The sequence below is a fragment of the Meriones unguiculatus genome, chromosome 12 (assembly GCF_030254825.1).
Source record: "Meriones unguiculatus strain TT.TT164.6M chromosome 12, Bangor_MerUng_6.1, whole genome shotgun sequence".
In the NCBI taxonomy this organism is placed as follows: Eukaryota; Metazoa; Chordata; class Mammalia; order Rodentia; family Muridae; genus Meriones; species Meriones unguiculatus.
The window spans coordinates 39212480-39226162 of record NC_083360.1 but is presented as its reverse complement, the minus strand read 5'-3'; the positions used below and the strand labels follow the sequence as shown (position 1 = coordinate 39226162).

Genomic DNA, 13683 nt, shown 5'->3' with positions numbered 1-13683 from the left:
ATAAATGTGCAGAGTTTTCTCTCAGTCAGAATAGCAACATTGACACCCTGATAATCACAGATCTGTGACTCTGGTTAGTTAACCTTTGATTTCTAAGAAGGAATTTAGATTCTTAGATATCTAGAGTGGATAGATCTAAGAGTATTCAGGAAATTACCATAAGTTTAACTAAGTCATGATGGCAACTCCAGTTACTGCTTCTGTAGGGATTTGTTTCTGATAGGTGATCTCTTCCACTGACAAAAATGAGCCAATTGAAGCCAAATTAATGTATAAAGTCAAGTTTATTGGGGGTAGCTCTCTGGCAGATTCACCAACCTCACTGGAGGTAGTCAGTAAAATTCCCATGTAGAAGACAGAAAAGCAGGGGAAAAAGAAAAAGAGTGTGTACAGGCAGAGAAAGAGAAGAGAAGAGAGGAGAGTCGAGGAGGGAAGGGGAGGGGAGGGGAGGGGAGGGGAGAAGAGGAGAGAAGAGGTGAGAAGAGAGGAGGAGAGAAGAGAGAGAAGAAGAGAGCAAGCAAGAGAGAGAGCAATGTTTGATTATGTAGGAAAAGCTTCTGGGGAAGAGGAAACACAGACCCTGGGCTGGAAAAATCAGGGCAAAGGGTGGGTCATGCCAGCCACACCTTGTTACTTAGACAAATTAAAACATTTTAAAATAACTCTATGTTTAGTGTTTTGAATATTGTGTGGTGAGGGGACTTTTTTTCTGGTCCAATCTATTTGGTGTTCTGTATGCTTCTTGCTCCTTTATTGGCATCTTCTTTTTTAGGTTAGGAAACTTTTTTTCTGTGATATTGTTGAAAATATTTTTGAGCCTTTGAGCTGGCATTCTTCTTCTATCCTTGTTATTCTAAGTTTGGTCTTTTCATAGTGTTCCATATTTCCTAGATAATTTGTTTCAGGAAGTCCTTAGACTTAGCATTTTCTTTGACAGATGTGTCTATTCCTTCTATTGTGTCTTCATCTCTTGTATTTTGTTGGTGATGCTTGCTTACCTAGATTTTCCATTTCTAGATTTCCCTCAGTTTGTTTTATTTATTGCTTCTATTTTCATTTCCATGTCTTGAAGTGCTTTATTTGTTTCTTCAGCTTTTTTAAAAAAAATTTTTGGAGGTCTTTAATTTCCTCTTTAAGGATCTCCATCCTCTTCATAAGGTAGGTTTTAAAGTTTTGTGTGTGTGTGTGTGTGTGTGTGTGTGTGTGTGTGTGTGTTTCAGCTATGTTAGAATTTTCAGGGCTTGCTTTAGTAGGATAGGTAGGTGAAGGGGGATGGTACATTCTGCCCTGTCTGTTACTGTGTTCTTACACTGGTGTCTAGACATCAAGGTTTGAGGTAATTATAGGTATAGGAATAGGTACTGATTTCTGAGTTTGTTTTTATTGAGTGGTGTTTCATTCCTTGGCTTCTGTTTCCTCTTCATTCTTCTTATCATTGTGGCCTGGGTTCTGGCAGTTTGTTTGGGCCTCTGGTCCAACAGGGAGTTATTCATCTGAGTTGAGGGGCTGGACTTCTGGCAGCTAGTGTGGCATTGGCTCAAGCATAAGGTCTCTACCTGCATTGAGGGTTGGTACATGGTGATGGGAAGGGGAAAGGGTATTTGGGATAGTGTGCAAGGTGTATTGAGAGAGAGGAGGAAGTCTGAGTAGGCTGTCTGTCTGGGGTTCTGGTGGTTGGTGTGGTATCTGGTCCAGCAATGAGTCTCTGACTGAGTTTGTCTACTTGTTCTTCTGGCTGCTGTGGACTGCTCAAGAATAGCCAATATCTTCCCAGGTTGGGGGCAGAGGTGGGCAGTGACACTGAAAGGCATGGCAGCAAATTGGGTCTTTTTGAATCAAGCAGAGGGAGTGGGAGAATTCTATGGGCAAGCAGGCAGCCTATCTTTTTCTTGCTGGTGTGATCTATAGTTGAGCAGCCCACCACCCAAAGATTGTTAAATAATGTGTTACCTAAAGTATTTAAATGACTGTCTAATACATTGGTTTTTAATCTGTTGGTCATGACCCCTTTGAGGGTCAAATGACCTTTTTAAAGGGTTCCCTAAGACGATAAAAAACACAGATATTTATATTTATGATTCATAAACATAGCAAAATTGCAGTTATAAAGTAGTAATGAAAATAATTTCATAGTTGGGGGTCACCACAACATAAGAACCTGTATTAAAGGGTTTCAGCATTAGGAAGGTGAGAACCACTAGTCTTATAAATACATCTTCTGTGGTATCTAGTGAAATTAAAACCTGCATACTCTGATTTTGTCTGATATATGATACTTGCTGTTTGTCCAGTTGATGCCTTCTGAGTTTGGTGAACTAACCTATAACAAATATTAAAGCCTTTTAGCTAATTTTAATCACTAGTAAAACCTCCAGTGTAATTAATAAAGTTGTCAGACTTCATTCTGTCCAAGCAGATTTTTTTATAGATTGTTCATGTTGAAATGGTTGCTTTCTAGTCCATAGCAAGTCATTGTAGAACAGTTTGCTTTCCTCTTTACTTATCTGTTCCATGAAGATTTGGGGAGTAGACAAGATGAATAGAATAAGAGATCTGGGTTATATGCATACATGGTCCTTGGTGGAGTGTCAGTCTCAGAAAAGACCCCTGTGCCCAGATATATTTGGTCCTTGTGGAGCTCCTATCCTTTCCACGTCATACTAACTCCCCTTCTTTCATATGATTCCCTGCACTCTGCTGAAGGTTTGGTCATGAGTCTTAGTATCTGCTTTGATACACTGCTAGGTAGAGTCAAGGACCATGTATGGATATACCCTAGAACCTCTGCTTGGATGTAGCTCGTGGTAGCTCAGTAACCAATTGTTTTCCCATAGTAAGGGGAACAGGGACTATTTCTGACAGGAACTCAATGGTAGGCTCATTGACCTCCCCACCCCGCAAGGGAGGAACAGTCCTGCTAGGCCACAGAGGAGGACTTTGCAGCCAGTTCTGAAGATACCTGATAAAACAGGGTCAGATGAAAGGGGAGAAGGTCCTCCCCAATCAGTGGACTTGGAAAGGGGCAGGGAGGAGATGAAGGAGGGAGGGTGGGATTGTGAGGGAATGAGGGAGTGGGATACAGCTGGGATACAGAGTTAATAAAATGTAACTAATAATAAAAAATTTAAATTAAATTTAAAAAAAGAATAAGAGATCTGATGTTCATTCATTCCTATTTGTTGTCTCAAACTAGAATTCTAGTTTTGGGTTAGTTTTTATAATTATCATCTAACGTCATTTAAATTGTTTAAAACTTGTAATCCCTACCCAGCTTAGAATCTCTCCAGTGTACCTTTTGATACAAATTATTAGGATACATGTACAATCAAAGTAAGTAGTATCAGAAATTGTTCAGTTATTTAATACTCTTTTATTCATGATAAAGTATTTTTATTTCAGTATTAGAAGGGGAATGAGGAAAAGTAGCATGATTTGTTTCTGTCAGGAGTTCTTAGGTCTAGATAATTGGATTTATTGTTGACTTTTGATTGCTTTTTTGCATAGGATATTAGGATTCTGAGTGATTATGATAAGTGTCTCCCTAAACTTTAAATTGTAACAGCACATTTAAATATTACCAATTAGATATTGCATTGTATATATTTAACCATTTGAACTGTATGAATGTTTTGCCCGTATATTTGTAAGTATATGCCTTGTGCTGAGGACTGGAAGAGCTTATCAGATCCTTGGAACTGGAGTTACAGGAAGCTATGAGCTGCCATGGGGATGCTGGGGATGGAAACCAAGTCCTTTGTAAGAGTGGCAAGTGCTCTTAGCTGCTGAGCCAACTCTCTAGCCCCTATAACTAAATTTTAAAGTCCTATTTTAACCTAAATTTATGTTTAACCAAGCAAAAAGTGAAAAATTCATCAGACCAAGCTTATAAAAATTACTATATATTTAATTTGTGGAAACATAAACAATTGAGTAATTCCAAAATATTACATTTATGTTGAATGTAGCTTATTTTAAAAGGTTCAATAATTCTAGACTTTTTCATAGAAATAATAAAGACGGCATTCAAAGAAGTAAGAATGATTGAGGTTCAAAAGCAGTGTTCCCAGTTATTCTTGCTTCTCACTACACTGGACATGCAAGTTCGTGTTGCAAAGGAAACTAACCTGTTTGCAGTGTGTTTGAGTTGATGTGCTGTCTTGTATTTAAAGTAGAGATGTGACTTCACACAGAAAAACACAGCCCCTTATTATTCTTACCAGCAAAGTCAGAGGCAGTATTGTAGAGAGCAAGATGATTCTCTATCAAAATGATGTCTTATTGCTTTGTAACTTTACTTTTATAATAAAGACCCAGACCTCATCACATTTTATCTTGTTTCTAAGTCTGATTTCCCTTCATAAAGTGAGAAAGGAGGTGGTAGAAGACACAGTTCTTAGTGACTTAAAATGTTTTAGGTAAATTTAATTTCATAAATGTGTTTAATATTAAACAGCTGACTTAAATTTTCTCAATTGACTATCTATAAGTTACTCAAAGTTCAAAAGGACCAAGAAGTTGATATATACGAATAATTTCTTTCTATTACATATAGAAATAGAACTATATTTTGAGACATTTGAAGTGTTTGCATGAGTCATAGACTTTCCTTTTTGCATGCTAGGTAAATCTTATAAATTGAAGATAAAGAATTTGACACTTATTCCTTTGTATTATTTGTTTTAAATTCATATTACTTCATAGATAATTAATATTTTGATTTTTATTTCTAATCTAGGCTAAAAATCTCATAGAGAGATTTTTCAATCAGCAAGTAGAAGTTCTGGGCAAACGTGTGGAGCCGCTGCCTGAAATATATTACATTGAAGGAACTCTTCAAATGGTGTGGGTTAACCGCTGCTATCCTGGATACGGAATCAGTGACCTGAAACATCCAAAGTGCCCTGAGTGCTGTGGTATGTAATGAACTATATTCATGCCTTATGTGGATGAAAATTCATTTACTGCAATTATGTTTAGCTGAATATCTTCTTCAAAACTATCGTTTAGATCTTGACCTATTATAAATAATATATTAGAGGAAACCATTCCCAAACATGTATAAAGAAAAACTACCTTAACTTTTAAAATGATATATATTATTATATTTTTGACAGTTTTATACAATATACCTCAAATTCCATGTCCTCCTTCTCTTCTTAACCCTTCCCACAGATCCAGTTGTTGTATTCTACTCTCCTACTTTGTGTCCTTTTAAAAATACAGTTAAAAATAATAATAAAGAAGAAGAAACTTTTATTGTAGAGGATTGTTTTAGCAATTCTGGGTTTCTTGTTATTCCATCTGAAGTTGAGAATTTTTCTTTCCAGGTCTGTAAAGAATTGTGTTGGTAATTTGATGGGAATTGCATTGAATCTGTAGATTGCTTTTGGTAAGATGGCCATTTTTACTATGTTAATCCTGCCAAGCCATGAGCATGGACATCTTTCCATCTTCTCATATATTCTTCTAGTTCTTTCTTCAGAGACTTGAAATTTTTTTCATACAACTCTTTGACTTCCTTGGTTAGGGTTACTCCGAGGTACCTTATGTCATTTGTGGCTATTGTGAAGGGTGTTGTTTCCCTAATTTCTTTCTCAGCCCTTTTGTCTTTTGTATACAGGAGGGCTACTGATTTTTTTGAGTTAATTTTGTATCCGGCCACTTTGCTGAAGGTGTTTATGAGCTGTAGGAGTTCCCTGGTAGAGTTTTTGGGGTCACTCACATATACTATCATATCATCTGCAAATAGTGATAATTTGACTTCTTCCTTTCTAATTTGTATCCCCTTGATCTCCCTCAACTGTCTTATTGCTCTAGCAAGGACTTCCAGAACTATGTTGAAGAGATATGGAGAGAGTGGGCAGCCTTGTCTTGTCCCTGATTTCAGTGGGATTGCTTTAAGTTTCTCTCCATTCAGTTTGACGTTGGTTATAGGTTTGCTGTATATCGCCTTTACCATGTTTAGATATGTGCCTTGTATCTCTGATCTCTCCAATACTTTAAACATGAATGGATGTTGGATTTTGTCAAAGTCTTTTTCAGCATCTAGGGAGATTATCATGTGTTTTTTTTTCTTTCAATTTGTTAATATGGTGGATCACATTGATGGATTTCTGTATATTGAACCACCCCTGCATACCTGGGATGAAGCCTACTTGGTCATGGTGGATGATATCTTTGATGTGTTCTTGGATTCGGTTTGCGAGTATTTTGTTGAGTATTTTTGCATCAATGTTCATAAGGGAGATTGGCCTGAAATTCTCTTTCTTTATTGAGTCTTTGTGAGGTTTAGGTACCACGGTGACTGTGGCTTCATAGAATGAGTTTGGTAATGTTCCTTCTGTTTCTATTTTGTGGAATACATTGAAGAGAATTGGTGTTAGCTCTTCTTTGAAGGTCTGGTAGAATTCTGTGCTGAAACCATCAGGTCCTGGGCTTTTTTTGGATGGGAGACTTTCGATGACTGCTTCTATTTCCTTGGGGGATATAGGACTATTTAATTGATTTACCTGGTCCTGATTTAGCTTTGGTAAGTGGAATTGATCAAGAAAATTGTTCATTTCATTTAAATTTTCAAATTTTGTTCCGTATAGACTTTTGAAGTAAGTCCTAATGATTGCTTGGATTTCCTCAGTGTCTGTAGTTATGTCCCCCTTTTCATTTCTGATTTTGTTGATTTGGATGGTGTCTCTCTGCCTTTTAGTTAGCTTGGCTAAGGGTTTGTCTATATTGTTGATTTTCTCAAAGAACCAGCTCTTGGTTTCATTGATTTCTCCATCCCTGATCTTAAGTTGTACTATAGAGCAACAGTTTTAAAAACTGCATGGTACTGGCATAGAAACAGAATGGTGGATCAATGGAACCGAACAGAGGACCCAAAAATAAACCCACACACTTATGGACACCTGATATTTGACAAAGACGCCAAAACCATACAATGGAAAAAAGATAGCATCTTCAACAAATGGTGCTGGTCTAACTGGATGTCTACATGTAGAAAAATGCAAATAGATCCATACTTGTCACCCTGCACAAAACTGAAGTCCAAGTGGATCAAAGACCTCAACATAAAACCAGACACATTAAATCGGCTTGAAAAAAAAGTGGGAAATACCCTAGAACTCATTGGTACAGGGGAAAACTTCCTGAACAGAACACCAACAGCACAGGCTCTAAGAGCAACAGTCAATAACTGGGACCTCATGAAACTGAAAAGCTTCTGTAAAGCAAAGGACACCGTCATCAAAACAAAGCGACCACCTACAGATTGGGAAAGAATCTTCACCAACCCTTTATCTGACAGAGGTCTCATATCCAGTATATATAAAGAACTAAAGAAGCTGAAAAGCAGCAAACCAAGTAATCCACTTAAAAAATGGGGAACAGAGCTAAACAGAGAATTCTCTGTAGAGGAATACCAAATGGCAGAGAATCACTTAAAGAAATGCTCAACCTCACTAGCCATTAGGGAAATGCAAATCAAAACAACCCTGAGATTTCACCCTACACCCATGAGAATGGCCAAGATCAAAAACTCAAGTGACAACACATGCTGGAGAGGTTGTGGAGAAAGGGGAACCCTTCTCCACTGCTGGTGGGAATGTAAACTTGTACAACCACTCTGGAAATCAATCTGGCGCTTTCTCAGACAACTAGGAATAGCGCTTCCTCAAGATCCAGCCATACCACTACTGGGCATATATCCAAAAGAGGCTCAAGCACACAAAAAGGAACTTTGCTCAACCATGTTTGTAGCAGCTTTATTTGTAATATCCAGAAGCTGGAAACCACCCAGATGCCCCTCAACTGAAGAATGGATGCAGAAATTGTGGTACATCTACACAATGGAATATTACTCAGCAATGAAAAATAAGGAAATCATGAAATTTGCAGGTAAATGGTGGGATCTGGAAAGGATCATCCTGAGTGAGTTGTCCCAGAAGCAAAAAGACACACATGGTATATACTCACTCATATAGACATACAACATAGGACAAACCCACTAAAACCTGTGCATCTAAAGAAACTAAGCAAGAGAGAGGACCCTAACTAAAATGCCCAATCCCCATCCGGAAAGGCAAAGAGGATAGACATCAGAAGAAGAAGAAAACAGGAAACAACTTGGGAACCTACCACAGAGGGCCTCTGAAAGCCTCTGCCCTTCAGACTATCAAAGCAGATGCTGAGCCTGATGGGCAACTGTTGGGCAGAGTGAATGGAATTTTATGTAAGAACTTGGAAATAGTAAGAGCTGGAGAGGACAGGGTCTCCACAAGGAGAGCAACAGAACAAGAAAATTTGAACACAGGGAACTTCCCAGAGACTCATACTCCAACCAAGGACTATTCATAGAGATAACCCAGAACCCCTGCACAGATGTAGCCCAGGGCAGTTCAGAGTCCAATTGGGTTACATAGTAATGTGAAGAGGGACTGCCTCTGACATAATCTGATTGGCCTGCTCTTTGATCACCTCCTTCTGTGGGGGAGCAGCCTTACCAGGCCATAGTAGAGGACAATGCAGCCACTTTTGATGTGAACTGACAGACTAAGATCAGAAAGGAGAGGAGAACCTCCCCTATTAGTGGACTTGGGGAGTGGCATGCAAGCAGAGGGAGGAGGGACGGGCTTATGGGGAGATGCATAATGAATAAAGTGTAATTGATGAAAAATTAAAAAAAAATAGGCTCAAGCACACAAAAAGGAAATTTGCTCAACCATGTTTGTAGCAGCTTTATTTGTAATAGCCAGAAGCTGGAAACAACCCAGATGCCCCTCAACTGAAGAATGGATGCAGAAAATGTGGTACATCTACACAATGGAATATTACTCAGCAATAAAAAATAAGGAAATCATGAAATTTGCAGGTAAATGGCGGGATCTGGAAAGGATCATCCTGAGTGAGTTGTCCCAGAAGCAAAAAGACACACATGGTATATACTCACTCATATAGACATACAACATAGGACAAACCCACTAAAACCTGTGCATCTGAAGAAACTAAGCAAGAGAGAGGACCCTAACTAAAATGTCCAATCCCCATCTGGAAAGGCAAAGAGGATGGACATCAGAAGAAGAAGAAAACAGGAAACAACCTAGGAACCTACCACAGAGGGCCTCTGAAAGCCTCTGCCCTTCAGACTATCAAAGCAGATGCTGAGCCTGATGGGCAACTGTTGGGCAGAGTGAATGGAATTTTAGGTAAGAACTGGGAAATAGTAAGAGCTGGAGAGGACAGGCTCTCCACAAGGAGAGCAACAGAACAAGAAATTTGAACACAGGGAACTTCCTAGAGACTCATACTCCAACCAAGGAATATTCATAGACATAACCCAGAACCCCTGCACAGATGTAGCCCAGGGCAGTTCAGAGTCCAATTGGGTTACATAGTAATGGGAAGAGGGACTGCCTCTGACATAATCTGATTGGCCTGCTCTTTGATCACCTCCCCCTGGAGGGGAGCAGCCTTACCAGGCCATAGTAGAGGACAATGCAGCCACTTTTGATGTGAACTGACAGACTAAGATCAGAAAGGAGAGGAGAACCTCCCCTATCAGTGGACTTGGGGAGTGGCATGCAAGCAGAGGGAGGAAGGAGGGTGGGATTGAGAGGGGAGGGAGGGGCTTATGGGGGGATGCAGAATGAATAAAGTGTAATTGATGAAAAATTAAAAAAAAAAAAGAAGAAGAAACTCTTGCAGTAGAAGTCCCGGTCCTCTGGCTCTTCTAGTCTTCCTGCCACATCTTCTATAATGTCTCCTAGGCCTTAAGTGTAGAGGTTGGTAGGTTGTTTTATTAATGTATCAATTGTGGACAGCCATCTGATAAGTAGTTTTCTGCATTGTGGCCAGTTGGAGCTTTCTATAATTGTATCTGTCGCCTGCAAAGAGACACTTGAATGAGGAGCAAGAACTACATTAACCTGTAGATACACTGGCAGGCATTTAGAATACAATTTGACATTACGCTGGTTTAGCAGAGAGGCCTGAAGTGTTGTGTGTTCAGCAATCGCGCACTACGTTCTTTCACCAGACGACACCTACGGTGACAGCAATAGCCTGAAATGTTGTGGATATTTCTTGGATTCTCCTGACCAAGAACTTGAAAGTAGGTTTACCACGCCTGACATTGGGGTTTTTGTCTTGGGGTTGAGGGGAGAAGTTCTGCAACCTCAAGTGATATTAGATATATGCATATAAACTTAACATTTTATTTATTTTAAAGTAAACATAAAATCCTTCTGGTATTGACAAATATCCTAAGTGGTATTTATCACTCCTACTTCCCTGTTGCACTCTCTGCCCTCCGTGACCCATTTTTCTCATTTCCTTCTTCGAAGCAACTGTGTGCTACTATACCCCTCTCTAATGCTCTTGCCTCCCTCCATAGTTCCTTTTTATTTTTCTGTTATTTGCAGTTAATCTAGGTTACATATTCAGACCTAAAGATTTGGAGCTGACATCCACAGAGAAGATATGCAGTATTTGTCTTTCTAGTTCTGGGTTACCTCATTTAGTACAGTATTTTCTACTTCAATCCACTCACCTGCAAATTTCATTACTTCATTTTTCTTTCTTTACAGCTAGGTAGAATATCATTGTAAATACTTCACTTTCTTTACTCATTCTTAGTTGGAGGACTTTAGTGTTTTTTTTCCATTTCCTAGCTATCATGAATAGAACAGCAATGAACATGACTGCAAAGGTATCCAGGAATCACAGTGTGGAGTCCTTTTGGCATATGCTGAGGAGTGGTTATGTGGTAGATATATGTTTTTAGCTATTTGAGAATCTATATACATTCATTATACACATATATTTATATATTTACTTATATATTATATAATAATATACAATATATGATATATAAATACATTATATATTTATGATGTATATATTTATAATATATATTTATATATTATGTACATTCATAATATATTTATATATTGTATAAATATATTTTATACTGTATATAATGTATTTATATACATAAAATAATGTATTTGTATATTTATACATATTATATATTATATATTTATAATGTATTTATATAAATACATAATTTTCCATAATATATTACATAGCATATAGTATGACATATGTTATATATAATTATATATAATATATGTTATATATAATATGTATGTTATATATTATATTTGTACGTATATAATATATAATATATAACATATAACATATAACATATAATATATAATATATAATATACATATTTATACATATATACATACATAATATGAATATATAATATAATATATAATATAATATATATGTATATGTTATATGTACATATATATTATATTTTATATGCATAAAGGTATGAAGTATACATAATATATAAAATGAATATATGTTCTTAAATAGCTAAACATATATCTACCAAATATCACTTCTCAGCATATAAGATATATGCCCTTCTGGCTTTCATAGTTTCTGTTGATAAGTCTGGTGTGATTCTGATCGTTCTACCTTTATATGTTACTTGGTCTTTTTCCCTTGCTGTTTTTAATATCTTTTCTTTGTTCTGTAGATACAGTGTTTTGACTGTGATGTGACATGGGGAGTTTTCTGGTCTAATCTATTTGATGTTCTATAGGCCTCTTATATGTTTATGGACGTCTCTTTCTTTAAGTTGGGAAAATTTTCTTTTATGATTTTTTTGAAAATATTTTCTGGACTGCGGAGCCTGGAATCTTCTTTTTCATCTATTCCAATTATTCTTAGATTTTGTCTTTTCATGGCGTCCTTGATTTTTTTGAATGTCTGTGTTTGGAACTTTTCCGATTTTACATTTTCTTTGAGAGATGTATTGATTTCTGCAGGTGTATCTTCAGCACCTGAGATTCTCTCTTCCATCTCTTGTGTTCTTTTGGTGATGCTTACCATGTGGTTCCTGATCTTTTCTCTAAGATCTCCAGCTCCAGGGTTTTCTGTTTGTGTTTTCTTTATTGATTCTAATTCTGTTTTCATGCCTTGCAACAAACCATTTCCTTCATCTGTTTGAATGTGGATTCCTGTCTTCATGATGGCCTCTATTTTTTGTTTGTTTGTTTCCTCTCCATGTGCCACTAATTGTGTCTCTACTTTTGCCTCTGTTTGTTTGGCTGTATTTGCCTGTATTTCTTTGAGAGATTTTTTCATTTCCTCTTTATTTGCCTCCATTTGTGTGGCTGTTTGTTTGACAGATTTGTTTGTTTCTTCTTTATGTGCCTCTAAAAACTGGATAAACATAGCTTTAAAATCACTTTCCTGTGTTTCCAATGAATTGAAATATCTATTGATTTTGGGGGCTGCATATGAAGCCATGACATCCTGATATTTGTTGGATGTGTTCTTATGCCAATATCTGGACATTTGCTTCTCTGTAACCTTTGCTGTTTGTTCCTGGAGTCTGTACTTCAGACTGGGTCTGTCTTTCTCTGGTGTCTGGAGTATTCTTCAGGAAGATGAGAGAAGTCCACTGGTTTGAGAGTGTGTGTTGGTATTTCAGCTGTACCTAAGGGAGGAAGCTCGCAGGCGTGGGTGTGCAAGTGTAGGAGAGGAAACACAGGCATGTGTGTGTGGAAGTGTGCCTTGAAGGACAGGGTGCTAGAGAGTGTAGATGCCTGGAATGTGGGGTGGGGTGCAGGCTCAGGAGGGGGTAGGGTGCTCGCGCTGTTCATGGGCGTAATGTACAGGTTCACTGAATATCTCAGTGGCCTACAGGCCTGTCATACTGTCCTTCTGGTGTTCAGCTCTGGGCTCCAGGAATTGTTTGCCTGGACTCCACTGGAAGAGCCACAAAACATGGGCTTCAGTGTTGAGAATGCTGTCCCAAGAATCCTTCTGTTGCCCACAGTGGGGCTGTGGGTGGGAGGGATCCAATGTCTGGCTGCTATCTTAGAGGGACCCTGGATCTGGGGCAGTGCATGAACTCACTTGAAGGTGAACTCACTTTCTAGCAGGCCTAATCGGAAAGCACAGGGGTTCCTCCTGTTCTGTACTCTCAGATTTGGGCCTGCTGGGGCAATGTGATTGTAAGAGATCCATCAGCTCAGTGGTGCTGCAGCTGCAGAACTGGGAGTCTGATATAGTGGCCCACTGGTAGTCCAGCCACTGCCACAGAACTGGTAGGCTGGTACAGATGCCTGCTGGGAGGCCCTGGGGAGCCTATACAGCTGCCCACATTCCTAGGTAGCCCAGCAGAACTCGGTGATCTGGCGGAACTCAGTGGCCCATACTGCCAACTTCCTGCCACTGAGGGACTGGGAGGCTGGTAGAGTCGCTGGCTGGGAGGCCCTGTGGAGCGTATAGCTGCTTGTGGACCTGGGACCTTGGAGGCCAGTACAGCTGGCAACCCACCGCTGAGGAACTGGGAGGACCCCCTTAATCTGTCTCAGATACTGAGCAGGGAGTTCTGTGCTAGGAGCAGTGGGGACTATGGACCCACTCCGCTGAGGAGGGAGGCTGGACAAGGGAAAGTGCAGGGGGATTGAATATTTGCCATTCTCAGTCCCCGGAGAAGTTCTCAGGTGACCTAGATCCAAATGGTCTCAGCTCATGGGTTGTCCCCTCTCGCCCAGGAAGCCTCAATGTCGATGTCCACTCACCAATTGCAGAATTTAAGATCCTCTGCCCCTCAGATACAGTAGGTGCTGGTCGCTGCCATCTTGGATCCCCTCAAATATG

At 39.0% G+C, this 13683-nt stretch overlaps 1 protein-coding gene across 1 annotated transcript in view; it reads left to right on the top strand.

Annotated features, from left to right (window-relative positions):
* Zpbp (zona pellucida binding protein) overlaps positions 1–13683 on the top strand; it is a 180770-nt gene that overhangs the window by 100609 nt on the left and 66478 nt on the right. Inside the window, exon 7 of the mRNA XM_060365665.1 lies at positions 4736–4913. Coding sequence (XP_060221648.1) covers positions 4736–4913 — 178 coding nt within the window. The remainder of the gene's footprint in view (positions 1–4735; positions 4914–13683) is intronic.